This window comes from Mus caroli, chromosome 10, assembly GCF_900094665.2.
Source record: "Mus caroli chromosome 10, CAROLI_EIJ_v1.1, whole genome shotgun sequence".
Taxonomy (NCBI): domain Eukaryota; kingdom Metazoa; phylum Chordata; class Mammalia; order Rodentia; family Muridae; genus Mus; species Mus caroli.
In genome coordinates, this window is record NC_034579.1 from 114,710,803 (window position 1) to 114,724,624 (window position 13,822).

General features: G+C 42.4%; 1 protein-coding gene across 1 annotated transcript in view; it reads right to left on the minus strand.

Moving 5' to 3' along the window:
• Nucleotides 1–9,076, minus strand: part of Rxylt1 (ribitol xylosyltransferase 1) — a 16,716-nt gene extending 7,640 nt beyond the window's left edge. The window contains exons 1-5 of the mRNA XM_021174436.2: nt 8,775–9,076; nt 7,781–7,936; nt 6,439–6,541; nt 2,255–2,569; nt 485–655 (exon numbers count right to left, since the gene is read on the minus strand). Coding sequence (XP_021030095.1) covers nt 485–655; nt 2,255–2,569; nt 6,439–6,541; nt 7,781–7,936; nt 8,775–8,946 — 917 coding nt within the window. The 5' untranslated portion in view covers nt 8,947–9,076. The remainder of the gene's footprint in view (nt 1–484; nt 656–2,254; nt 2,570–6,438; nt 6,542–7,780; nt 7,937–8,774) is intronic.
• Nucleotides 9,077–13,822: the final 4,746 nt, after the last annotated feature.

Here is a 13,822-nt window from a genome sequence, read left to right on the forward strand (position 1 = left end):
TAATCAGCTTCCAAACGTTGACACCATTGCATACACTAGCAAGATTTTGCTGAAAGGACCCAGATATAGCTGTCTCTTGTGAGACTATGCCGGGGCCTGGCAAACACAGAAGTGGATGCTCACAGTCAGCTAGTGGATGGATCACAGGGCCCCCAATGGAGGAGCTGGGGGATCCGCAACCCTATGGGTGGAACAACATTATGAACTAAACAGTACCCCGGAGCTCTTGACTGTAGCTGTATATGTATCAAAAGATGGCCTAGTTGGTCATCACTGGAAAGAGAGGCCCATTGGACATGCAAACTTTATATGCCCCAGTACAGAGGAAGGCCAGGGCCAAAAAACTGGGAATTGGTGGGTAGGGAAGTAGGGGGGTAGGGTATGGGGGACTTTTGGGATAGCACTGGAAATGTAATTGAGGAAAAGATGTAATAAAAAATATTAAAAAAAAAAAGAATTGGGGACACACAAACACTGAACTTACTGTTCTCTTGCAGAAACCCAACAAAGTTTATCATTTCCATCTTGTTTCAAAATGTTCATTAGTGCTTGTCTTGATGAATTTTCATAGATAGTTCCTAAGAAATTACATATGTAAGGCCTCTCATCATGCAGCATTGTCCAGCTGGCTTCAACCACAGGAAATTGCCTATATCTATAAAAACAAGTAATAAATAACTACATGGTAGGACTGCCATACAGCTTGGCTTGTTAGGTTATATATATTAAGAAGATTTAAAATATGGTTTCCAAACACACTGTACAACACAGACATATATAATCCTATTTGTCCATTAAAAAGAAAATGTACTGTTATAGTCATGAGCTCTGAAAAATTCCAAGAAAATTTCAAATATGTCAAGACAAATAACAAATAAAACCTGTGTTACTGTACAAAGGATTGACTACAAGTGTCCTATTTGATGGGCATTAGGCAATGATTTGAATAAAAATGTGTGCCTGAAATCTACGCTCGACATGAGATTATGGCATTTTGCATCAAATAACTTCTTGTTGGAATAGTCTCCTATGTGCTATGCTTAACAACATCCCTGGGCTCTACCCATTTGATGACACTTGCTACATATTCCTCTCTTGTGGAGACAATCAAAAAGTTTTGAGATGCTCCTGAATATCTCCTCATTAGGAACAGGATGAATCTGGCAATACCAGAATCACTATATTCCTACCTTCTATTATATGAATAGTTGTGTCATAAAGTTTGGTAAAAGTCAAAGTATTTCTACAAATATAGGCTCTTCTCAAGGAATAGATGCTTCTGAAGGCTGTTAAGGGTGAATGTAGTTAAAAAGTATTTGAAAATTTAAGACTGGTCTGGTCCAAACTTACTCAGCTGGAATGTTGTACATGTAGGTGTGGGAATGTGTCATTTCTCTAGTGACATCTGTGCAGCTAAATAGAAAAAGGCATCTCTATAGCCCTTCATGAACTATTTCAAAGCAGAGAAAATTCCTGCCCCTAGAAAGCTTACACAGGGGCATGGTGGCGCACTCCTTTAATCCCAGCACTCGGGAGGCAGAGGCAGGTGGATTTCTGAGTTCGAGGCCAGCCTGGTCTACAGAGTAAGTTCAGGACAGCCAGAGCTATACAGAGAAACCCTGTCTCGAAAAACCAAAAAAAAAAAAAAAAAAAAAAAAAAAAAAAAAAAAAAAGAAAGCTTACACAGTAGTGAGAGCTTATCTGGAAGTTTAAAAATCTATCGATAGAAAGCTTAAAACATGTTTCCCATTTCTTAAAGCTGGAGGATGATTATATATTGAGGACCCTAAACTATCATTGAATTAACCTTTGCTTTTACAACAGTTAGGATTTACATCAATCAGCTAATCATAAACCTAAGGTTAAGTATATACTTTATATAAACATATTGCCACAGCAGTATTTGTTCTCACTAGAAATTATAGCACTTGTTCACTCTTTGTTAAATACCCCTTTAGGACACTAATAAGCTTAAAAATTTATCCTATATCCATTTTAAAACAAAAACAACAAAAGTGCTCATCAGTTCTCAGAAGAGGGCAAAATCCAACAGCAGCAGCAGCAGCAATAACAGCAGCAACAACAAACCAGTCACTACTGCCACTGAGGCATGAGGCCACACTCTTTTTTACTGTAGGAAAGACTGGCCCTGGCCTCATCATCTGTGACCCTATCACCATTTAAAAACCATCTTCCTGGTTCAGAACATTAGATTGTAAGAGTTTAGGGATGCATGATCTTATCTTGTACTTACGTTGCTACACCTAAAGGCCACTGGAGAATGTCTGCACCATTAATCCAGGGGCTGTCATATGTTATGAAAAGCAGGTCCACAAAGCCTCCATTTCTTTTGAGGAACTGCATTATCCAGTCATTTTCACAGTGCTCATTTCCAAGCAAGACAACAGCCAGATGCTGCAGTTTTTGGGTTTGCATTAAATTCTGTGCATAAATTAACCACTGGGTGGCATGAAAGATCTTTGCTTTTTCTCTTCCATTTAAAACAAGAACCACATTGTCCACATCTATGGAGAAGTACCCAGGAACTACTGCTGGGCCTGTGATGAAGCTGTAGAAAACAACACACCACAAAGAAGAGAGAAACAAAACTGAACAAGGGAAAATTTTGGTAACTTCATATAAAATCCAGAATAAGATTTAAATTAATATTTTCTTTAGAAATACAATTTGTATAATGCAAGTTCTTCTGAGTAAGACTGGGATAGGCCTATAGACTAATAGAAAGCTTTGGGTGTAGAAATTCAACTAGCATATGAGAAAGGAATATGTGGGGCTCTCATTTCCTCACCTAAGGCAAGGCATCAAAAATAATGTAAACAAAAGCATCAAGCTTTGGAAGATTCTTAACATATACTTAAAAAGATTTATATGCATGTTTGTGTGCCCATGCGTGCATGCATGTATGCATAGCAAGTGTGTGTGTAGAAGCCAGAGGACACTTTGCAGGGATTGGGTCTCTCCTTCCAACATGAAGGTCTTGGGGTTGAATTCAGGTTGTCTGACTTGGAGGCAGTAACTTTTAATTCATCTTGACAGTCCTTAAAGTATGATTTTATATAAATATGAAAGTACATAGTGAAAAAATACTTATATATATTCTATCAGCAGAAATTAAAAAAATTTGAGCAAGAGTATACACCGAATTCATAAGAGCAATTCTCTTTGAGGAGGAATGGCTTCTTTTATTGGAAGCCATTTTTTTAAGAGGAAAGTTAAATATAAAGAATTCATGGCAGCTAAGATATGTTAAGTATGAGTAGTTAGGAAATGGGAGGATGCTGAATTTCTTTGTTTGAAATATATTTTTTTACAGTTTTCATAAAAGGAATAGACATGTTTTGGAAGTAACACTGCTGTCCCAATATGCTATCCCTATCCCAATCACCACAAAGTATTCTGAACTCTGTTAGTCAAAATACCAGGGAATAGGAGGCTGGGAATTAAGACAGTGAGTGTGGACAGCTGCTTTGAAAGGATTGATGTAGATAAGGCAGGAATGAGTACAGGTGGAGAATAAAGGAAAGAGGCAGTGCCTGACAGAACACAGTGAGAAAGATGAGATGCACAGATGTAGGAATGGATGTGTTAGACTAGGGAAGAACACCTCAAAGGTCTTCTTAAAGTATAGCTGAGGATGAGTGAAGGCTCTGACAGAGAATGGGTAAGAATGCCTGAGCATTTAGTCAGGGGAGATAATTAGTAATGTTCTCACTTTCCCTTGAACTGCTTGCTAATCCTCCTTCACAGTGGTGGGAATAAAAACATATGCCACCACTACCTGTCTATGTGGTGTTGGGAACCAAGCCCTGAGTCTGTGCATGTTAGGGAGGCCTTCAACTAACTGGGCTATGTTTCTATAGCCTCTTGCTACTTCATTTAAAACATGAAGTTATGAAAATTGCTCAATTTTCCTACTATACATTAACGTTGTAAAATAAAGCTTATGTATGACTTAGTATAACATACAGAATGAATGCTATGCTTTAGTTAACTAAGGTTATCTTTGAAAATCCAATTACTGAAGAATAATCGTATCTAAAGAGTTCATGTGCAGAATTCTAAAAGGTAATTTGTTCTTGTATGTTACTTTGCATATGCCTAAGCATTAGAACGTACACATTTCTTGCCTCAATTGAAAAATATCTTCAGAATAAATACTAAATACTTCAATATAGAGACCCCAGAGAAGTCATTTAAGTCTTGAATGACTGTGTAAACAATGTAGTTTTGTAATTAAGTTAGTACCTATGTAATTTGACTGAGCTTACAACTTATAATTCTGCAAGTTTGTTACTTTTGGATTCATTATATACTACTGTTAATAAGCTTAATAAGGTATTTTAGGAATCTATTACAGAGATCAAATACAAAGTTCTCTAAGAGGAAATAGCACTGTTTTTTGATAACAGAAAATCTTGCTCAGAAATTTCAGAAAGGTAAACCCGGGATTAGCCTCTCTTGAAACGAGTTAACAGGTTGCTTCAATCCTCTATTACTGTGGTAACATCAAGTTATTGTAAGCTTAAGGACGCTACTTATGACTTTGTAGGAATGTTTTGGAAACTTCTATGTAATTTAGTATAACAATTATTAGCTTAAGTCTACTGACATGTTTGCTCTTCAAATATAAATACAGATAGCAATTTATGCCCATAATAGACATATTCATTCATTCATTCTCTCTCTCTCTCTAACTAGCAATTGAATCCAAAGTGTTACACATTCTAGGACAGTGTTCCTGCCACAAGGCCCATGTCCAGCCACACATTTCCTTTCAAATAGTGAAAGCTAAGTACTGCAAAGTTTGGGAGTATACATATGACCTACAGTAAGATTACAGCAATGAATATAAACAGGTATTTATGCCTTTCAAGTATGATTCCTTTGAGAGATTTATGCATTCAGGGGTTAGAGAGGCAGCTTATTTGGTAAAGTGCTTGCTTACAAGCATAAAGACCTAAGTTCAATTTTTGAACTAATATAAAAAGGTGAACGTGGTGTTAGGAACAGGCAAGGTCCCTGGTGCTCACTGTCCAGCCAGTCTAGCCTAATCATTAAATGTCTATAAGAGACCTTATTTTTTTCTCCACCAAAAACAACTGGCAACTGGTGGCTTTTTAGAGAGGAGGAATGGAGTGAGAGAGACATACACAGACACAGAAAGACAGAGACTGTGAGAGTGTGCATGTGTACGTATGAAGACAAAGGGAGAAGTGGTGGAATTGTACAGAGAAGGAACCGAGAGTAGGGAATCAGGGGTTGGTTTGTATCCAAACACACTCTACTCATTTACTAACATTAAATAAAATACTGACTTGAAAACAAACAGGGTTTACAGCTCCCAATGAAGAATGCCCGAGGCTGACCTGGAAGCACCCTCCTCCCCAGGGACAAGGGTATGGAAACAAAAGCATTTATATCATAAGTAACCACTGCTGCAGTGACAAGTCAAATGAAACTGAGGTTAAATACAGCTTTTTCTCTCTTGGTTTCTGTGGAGAAGAAATGGATTCCTACTAAATGCCAGAATCTCTGGCTGATAGCCCACCTCACCACAACACCATCGCCACAGGAAATAAACATAAAACAACTGTTTATCTCAGTAAAAAGTCAAATGCAAACAGCATTTCCATCGCCACAGGAAATAAACATAAAAACAACTGTTTATCTCAGTAAAAAGTCAAGTGCAAACAGCACTTTCATGACAAAACTATGGTTTTTCTAATTTAAATCATCTTAATTCTATTTAAAAATTAAGAAATCTTACAGTGATAGGTAAGTTAAATGAAAGTAAAATCCCCAAAAGCCCTGACAACGCATGAGTTTTACGGACTCTAAAAATCAAAACAGAAAGAGTTCTGAGTTCTGCAAACACAAATAATGGAAAGCTCTACCATTAAATAAATCATAGTAGATAGGACATAAAATCTTGTAATAAAAAAGTTGAATTCTATCTGAATATTTCCATGTTCACATAACTATTAATGAAAAAAATCATAAATGTAGTTTATTTACATGTGCCTCCTCCAAGGCACAGAACGTTATGCATCCATTGACAGTCAAGTGTATAGGATGTGGAACACGAAACTTTCCTTATCATCAGCTAAAATCAAGACAGAAATAAGACTCCAATCTTTACTTTATAGACTTTTAATTCTTGTTTTCAGTATTGAGGACTGACATGAGGACCTTGCACGTGCCAGGCAAGTACTCTATCACTGAGGTCCATCACCAGCTCTCCCTCCAAAATTATTCTGTAGTGCCCAATTTATTAAGAAATATGAACACATATTTCCAGAATTTGTTTCTGTATTTTTCCCAAGCTGAAGGGGAAATGACTTGTAAAAGTATATTTCCCTCTAGTAGTTACATAGACCATCACATAGCAATGCAAGGTTAATGATATCCAACGAGTACCTGTAATGCGTTTTTCCCACAACCGACTGTCCTTCCCTCCACTGAGCAGTGACATCAGCAGGATCAAGAGTGCCTTCAAAAATATGTTCCCAGAGATACAGACCTGGCAATCATAGAACACAAATAAAAACATCTGCTGTTTTATCCACTTTAGTATGTCAAAAATATATATGTTTTGTTTTTTTTTTTCTATTTTGACTATGAGCCTAGTAGTTTCCTGCCATGGTCTGCTTGTAGGCAGTGCTACCAAGACAAACCTCCGTCATCAATATGGCAGTTAACTGTACGAGGGTCAGACTTCAGTGGCTGAAGGTGCTGAAGTAGATTGTGGTGAAGACAACAGAATACTGTATTTACACTGAGGAATCACTAACGTTACTGAACCTTTACTACTCTTCATATTTGGAAGTAAAATGTGTACTATAATCTAAAATATCATTATTAGAATTAATTTAATATAACTGGAGGGAGTAAACATTTTGTTCTGAAGCCAAAGGAGCTCACCAGTATACCCACACATTCAGTGTGTCAAGGGGCCATTACCTCCCCATTTGATCAGACATCCTTGAATGCATAATCCCCTCTGCAGACCATTGGTACCTCATCCTATCTCCTAAGGACACCCATGATGATTTGTTTTGGTTTCATTTGAATGAAAGCTAATATTAACATGGAACCATATAAAAACCTTTGAGAACCTTGTGTTAGTAATACTGAAAGATGCATTTTGTCCCACTTCCATTATGCCATGTTACCAAAGTCATCCTAACGAACCGAGCAATCAGATAAAGCTTCCAAATGTCTCAGGCTGAATACCACCACCCGCTTTCCACATGTTATATCTTAATCTCTAGACCCTGTGACTATTACCTTACATGGTGGAAGTGACTAAGGTGCGAGAATGAGAGCCTTCCACAGACATGCGACTCTCCTGCCTTGAGATAGTGGTAATGGTGTGATTCACTACCTAGGGCCCTTTGTAACTGTGAGCTGTGGGGGCAGAATGTGGTACCTGGAAGTAAGGTGCTACTGTAGCAAATAGCTAAAAATGAGGAGGTAGCTTTGAAATTGGGCAATGGACATGGCTGGAAGAGTTCTTAGGTTTTTAAACAAAGTCTACATTGAATTGCCTTAAACCCACTGCAGAAGAAAGGCTCACAGTCTGTTTAGGGAGGACGACTCAGTAAAAAGGAATACAGTAAGGAAAACCTACATTGTCTTAAGGACACACAGACTGTCAAAAACTGACTTCATCAAACAGTGAAATATACATTAGTAAGTTCAATCCCAGTACAGTACACATTTCAGACTCTGCAAGCTTTTCCTCTTTACAGTGACTTACCAATGGCAGCTTTGCCCCAGATTTGCACCCTATGCTCTATTTTTTCTTTCGTGGATTTGTTTAAGATTTGCAGGTTGGTCTTAACTCTGTGTCGCTGCTCGTTTTTTTCCTCTCCTTCCCAAGGATTCCATTCTTCACTCTCCAAAGCGGACTGCTCTGTTTTAAAGAGAGTGACTGCGTTTACCAGTGAGGACTAACTGCAGATATAAAGTCAAGTCATTTGAATGAGATGCTAGTTTCATCTTCAGGTTTCAGAGACAAACAATCGAATTTGAGGCATACGGCTGAAAAAAAGAAAATAAGCCAACATTTTTTTTTAATTGAACCATCGCTGTTAAAGATTTTAAAAAATCTAAAACTAAGATTTAGATAAGAGAAGTATGAGGAAGAGAGTTCCGAGGAAGTATTAGGTAAGAGAAGTATGTCCTCCTCCATTAACCTTTAGAAATACCTGCAGAACGTATATCAAGTCACACACTTTAGTTCCGAACTTGTTTCCTGGTTTTGTAAGTGACCTATTAGGTAAATCTTTAGCAAACTGTCTTCACCAATTTCATATTCAGTTGTGCAAAAAAAAAAAAAAAAAAAAAAAATCTGTGCTGGGAAATAGAAAAGGATTGCAATTCCAAAACAAGTCACCAATACCAGACGGGGCTCGTTGCTGTAAATAGAAATCCGGGCCTTCCGAAGTCACGTGGTTAGGAAGGCCAGTGGCTATAGGAATACAGGAATGGACGCTTTAAACTCAGCCCGCAGCATTTCTGCGGAGCTCTGGCCTCGGAGGCACACTGAGGTCTACTCCACGTTTTAAAGGCCTGCGTGCACGCCCAGGGCGAGCAGGGACTCCGAGCCGAGCCCAGAGCGGGCTCCCGGGCTGAGGACCCCGAGAGAGCCGAGTCCCGAGCCCGTGGCTCGTCTGCGCGGCGCCTGCCGCCCCGCGTCCGTGCACACGGCAGCGCCGCTAGGCCGCTGCCCCGTGCCGCCCGCGTCCTACCTCGGCCGCGCCTCTCCTTCGCCTGCGCCGCCGCCGCCTTCCTGGAGTTCCGAGAGGTCGCGCCCGGCGGCCGGCGGCGGCGCCCGAAGAAGACGTGATAGGCGGCGTAGATGGAGAAGAGGCAGTACAGGGCGACGAGGAGCGAGCACAGGCGCGTCCGCGTCAGCCGCATCCCACCGCGGCCCGGCGTCCTCGCCTCCGCCCTGGGCGTGAGGAAAAGCTCCGGCCCGGGTTGCCGCCCTCCCTGCGGGCTAAGCCCAGGCAGGGTCCTCAGCGCTCTGTCCCCGCCCTCCGCTCCTTCGGCCCCGCCTGTCCTTAAAACAGCCCGCCCACCCAACAGTTTCCTCTCAGGCTTCCATCCCAGGGCTGCCGACCTCAGACCCCGCCTCCTTACAGCCAGCCTCCCTCAGACTCCGCCTTCTCACTCTCAGTCACACTCAGGCCCCGCCTCCTCACCATAGCCTTTATCAGACCCCGCCTCCTCACCCTCAGCCGCACTCAGGCTCCGCCTCCTCACAACTAGTCTCCTCAGGCCCCGCCTCCTCACCATAGCCTTTCTCTGACCCCGCCTCCTCACTCTCAGCCACACTCAGGCTCTTCCCCTTCATTCTCATCCGCACTCAGACTCCGCCCCTTCTTTCTCAGCTGCACTCAGGCTCTGCCTCCTTACAGCCAGCCTCCCTCAGACTCCGCCTCCTCACCATAGCCTTTATCAGACCCCGCCTCCTCACTCTCAGCCACACTCAGGCTCTTCCCCTTCATTCTCATCCGCACTCAGACTCCGCCCCTTCATTCTCAGCTGCACTCAGGCTCTGCCTCCTTACAGCCAGCCTCCCTCAGACTCCGCCTCCTCACCATAGCCTCTCTCAGATCCCGCCTCCTCTCCCACAGCTTCACTCAGGCTCCGCCCCCTCACCCTCACTCAGGCTCCGCCTCCTCCCCCTCAGCCGCACTCAGGCCCTGCCTCCTCACCCACAGCCTCACTCAGGCTCCGCCTCCGCACCCATAGCTTTTCTCAGACCTCGCCTCCTCACCTACATTCTCTCTCAGACCCCGCCTCCTCACCTCAAAGCCTCACTTAGAGCCCGCCCCCTCTCTCACAGAGACCCCCCAACTCCACACTCACAGCCTCACTCAGGCCTTTTCACAGCCTCACACGCTGTCCTTTACTCTTAAGTTCCCTCAGACCACGCCTCCTCCTCCTCTGTCTCCTCGAGGAACGCGGGATCAGAGCTCAGTTCTGATCAGCCTCATTTCCTTGCACAGCCCGGTCAAGGTCAGTCTCCCAACTTTCTCCCTTGACAGGAGCCATTCCCTTCTAGCTCAGCTCTGCTCAGATCCCCCAGGGCAGCCCCTCCCCAATACAGGACATCTTATCCTGGAATGTCATCCTCACCTCCTACCCAAAGCTCTCCTTTCCTGCTGCTGGCTGACGTAAAAATCCAAAAGTCCACACTCTTGTGGTAGTGGCTGAAAATGTTCCCTTCAGTTTATCTCTGTGCTAGTAATTCTCAGTAATTAACAAAACCGAGATTTTCTTCACAGCTTGGCCAGCCTTTGTTTCCAACTCTTTGGTAAAACATTCCTGGGCCCTGTAAGAACCTATCTGTCACTAACTGTAGCCCTGAAATTAGAATACATCCATACATAACTGTATGTATATCTTTCTCTATACATCATCTCTGTTATTTCCTTTAAGGGACTCCATAGAAAGTAGGATTTCTCTTCTTCCAGGAAGACCATAGGAATGCCGATCTTCCCCCACATGGATGACCTGACCAGTAAGAAAATCTCTGGCCTGACTTGTGGCTCAGTAGGTCACATAACGTCCATTTCAGCAGGAGGACCTCAGCCCCATGCCCAGGGACCTGGAGTGCAGTGGGGAGACTGGGGAAAAAGTCCAGACAGGCTTGTTGGGTTCCCCACTCAGTCCATTAGCGTTAGATCACACCCTCTGTCCAATCATTTCTGAGTGTGATTGTCCATCCTTCTCTCATGCCTTATCAATGAATGGGCATTTAAAAATTCTCCAAAGGACAGGATTCTGCACTGTTTGAGGGGGGCTTCCAGGAACATAAACAGTGACCCCAGTGTGTGTTTCCTCCCTGGGGACGGGGGGTCTCACGCTCAGCTTTCTGCAAGTCCTCACCCGAACTATGTCTTCAACTGGATGTCTCTCTTGCATTCCCTTAACAACAAACCAGTAAAGGGTTTGAGTTACCCCAAGTTCTGTAAGACACTCTAGCAAATTAATTGGCTTCGTGGAAGGGACTCATGGAAACACCTTTGTAGCTAGGTTTATCAGACTCTCAAGGCCTGGACTTGTGTCCAGATCTGGATAGGGGCTGTCTTGGGAATTGAACTTTCAATTTGTGACATGCATGTCAGAACTTAAAGGACACCTGGCTTGTGTGCACTGCAAAATCACTTGCTTGATGGTGGGGACAAACCCCACACCTTCTGCTATCATGAAATTAGTCTGTGCTGAAAGCAGACTGGGAAGTTTGAGCTGTTTTCCTTTATACAATCGTTAGGTTATATGTGTCTATATGTTAAGTTCCTAAGATACATAGCCAGTAAGGGGTAGTTTTCTCTGTATAATGCTGATAAATATTAGCAAAGAGACTCTATAGAAATTTATTGGTTTTGGAAGGCAGTGACCAGATTGTATTGCTTTCCTTAACCGAATAAGACAAAACTTCTATCAATATTGCCTACTCACAGAGCAGCACTATTAGGAGGTGTGGCCTTGTTGGAGTAGGTATGGCCCTGTTGGAGGAAGTGTGTCACTGTGGGCGTGGACTTTCAAACCCTAGTTCTAGCTGCCTGGAAGTCAGTCTTCTCCTAGCAGCCTTCAGATGAAGATGTAGAACTCTCAGCTCCTCCTGCACCATGCCTGCCTGGATGCTGCCAAGCTCCTACCTTGATGATAATGGACTGAACCTCTGAACCTGTAAGCCAGCCCCAATTAAATGTTGTCCTTTATAAGATTTTTCCTTGGTCATGGTGTCTGTTCACAGCAGTAATACCCTAAGACACATATCTACTAGCCTGAAGCTCTTTTTGATTTTCATTCACTCTGTTTTATGTCAAGGCTGTTGTTAGGGTTCTGTCACTGGACTGGGTAACACTTCAGCTTTTAAAAAATGTTCCTAGATCATGTTAGACAACATGGAAATACTAGCTTCTTGAAAATTTGATTGTGCTCTTCAGTAATATTACTTGATCTAGAGCTACTTCTGGGGAAAACTCCTTAGTAATATAGTATTTATTTGTGTTCATAATCTCTTTTAAAATTTTTCATTTTTAAGACTAGTTTCGTCTTTCACAGTCAAAATGATTGAGAGGTATCCTTCCAGTCCTCTATCTCTGCTTGCTCCTCCTGTCTGTCTGTCTCCCCCCTTTCTTGTCATTCAGGTTTGCCTGAGAAACGCTAAATGGTGGAGGATGACTTCCTGCTTCCATCCTGCAAGTCCTAGGCTGGAGCTGTGTGCCATTATGCCTGGGCTCTTCTGGCTTCTTAGGTTTCGTTTGGGCTATGTATTAGTCAGGGTTCTCTAGAGTCACAGAACTTATGGAATGTATCTCAATTGAGGGAATTTATTGAGATGACTTACAGTCCGTAGTCCAACTACCCCAACAATGGGCAGCTGTGGATGGGAAGTCCAAGCATTCTCAGTCCCACGAGGCTAGTCGTTTCAGCTGGTCCTCTATAGATGTAGGTTCCAACAGATGTGCTGGCAAGTAAACACATTCAGGTGAAGAAGAGCGAATCTTCCTTCTTACAATGTCCTTATGTAGGTCTCCAGCAGAAGGTGTGCCCCAGATTAAAGGTGTGTGCAACCATGCCTGGGTCTTGCTTTGTCCCAGGCTGACTTTGAACTCAGAGATCTCCTTGCCTTAGTTTCCTGGGATTAAAGGTGTGTACTACCTTGCCTGGGCCTAAGCTTTTCATGGCCACTATGCCTCAAGATATCCATGCCAAGATCTAGGTCAGACACTTATGTCTTCCAGCCTCAAGATCTGGATACAGGTGAGCTCTCCAATTCTGGATTATAGTTCATTCCAGATATAGTCAAGTTGACAACCAGGAATAGCCATTACAAGCAGCTGCTACTGCTGTTGCTGTTGCTGTTCTCCTCCTCCTCCTCTCCCCTCCCAACAATATTTGGGTTCATCGGTTTAACCCATTAGGCAATTATTAGCTTATATATTGGTTTTTATTATTTTGTTTCCCTTGTTCACCTGTTTGCTATTTTCTCCTAACGTCTTTAATTGGACAGTTGGTTGAACTTTTACCATTCTTCCTTCACCTTAAGGCCAAACTAGAGACCTACTGCTTCCTTGGTGGCACTGGTGGCATCTGAAAAGCGGTGATTTTGCTCTAATTTGAGTTTCTTTTTTGGTCCAAAATTAAAAATAGGAAAGATAGTATGTACTGTTTTAATTACCATATGGTCAGGGTGCTGTGGTCAGGTTTCTAATTTTGTCAGTGTGATTGATATTGTGTTTTATTTTCATCTCCCTGGTTAATAATGAAGATGGATAAGCTTTAAGTCTTGGCTCTTCTAGTTTTGTTTCAGTTTCCATGACGTTTAGAATTTGTGGCCTTTCACTTTAGAGTGGCAATGGAAGTTTTGTTACATTTAAAGAATAATTTGAGTGCTGACTAACTTTTTATAAAACAACTGAACCCTGTGTTTATGGACTTGTCTTAGGGTTTCAATTGCTGTGTTGAAACACCAGGACCAAAAAGCAAGCTGTGGAGAAAAGGGTTTATTTTACTCACAGTTCATCATCAAAAGCAGTGAGGGCAGTGTGGTGGTTTGGAGGAAAATGGTCCCCATAGATCTTGCACGCATCCAACTTGCCAGCAAGAACGATGCTGCAACAGGATCCTTCTGCACACGTTTATTGGGAGAGCTTGATTGTAGAGGCGAAGAGACCCCAAGCCCAGAACTGGTGCTGCTTATATAGGCCTAGGAGAGGCGTGTCTCACACCCGGATTGGTTGTGCATTCTACCTCATTTGCATGTTCCTCATCTGAT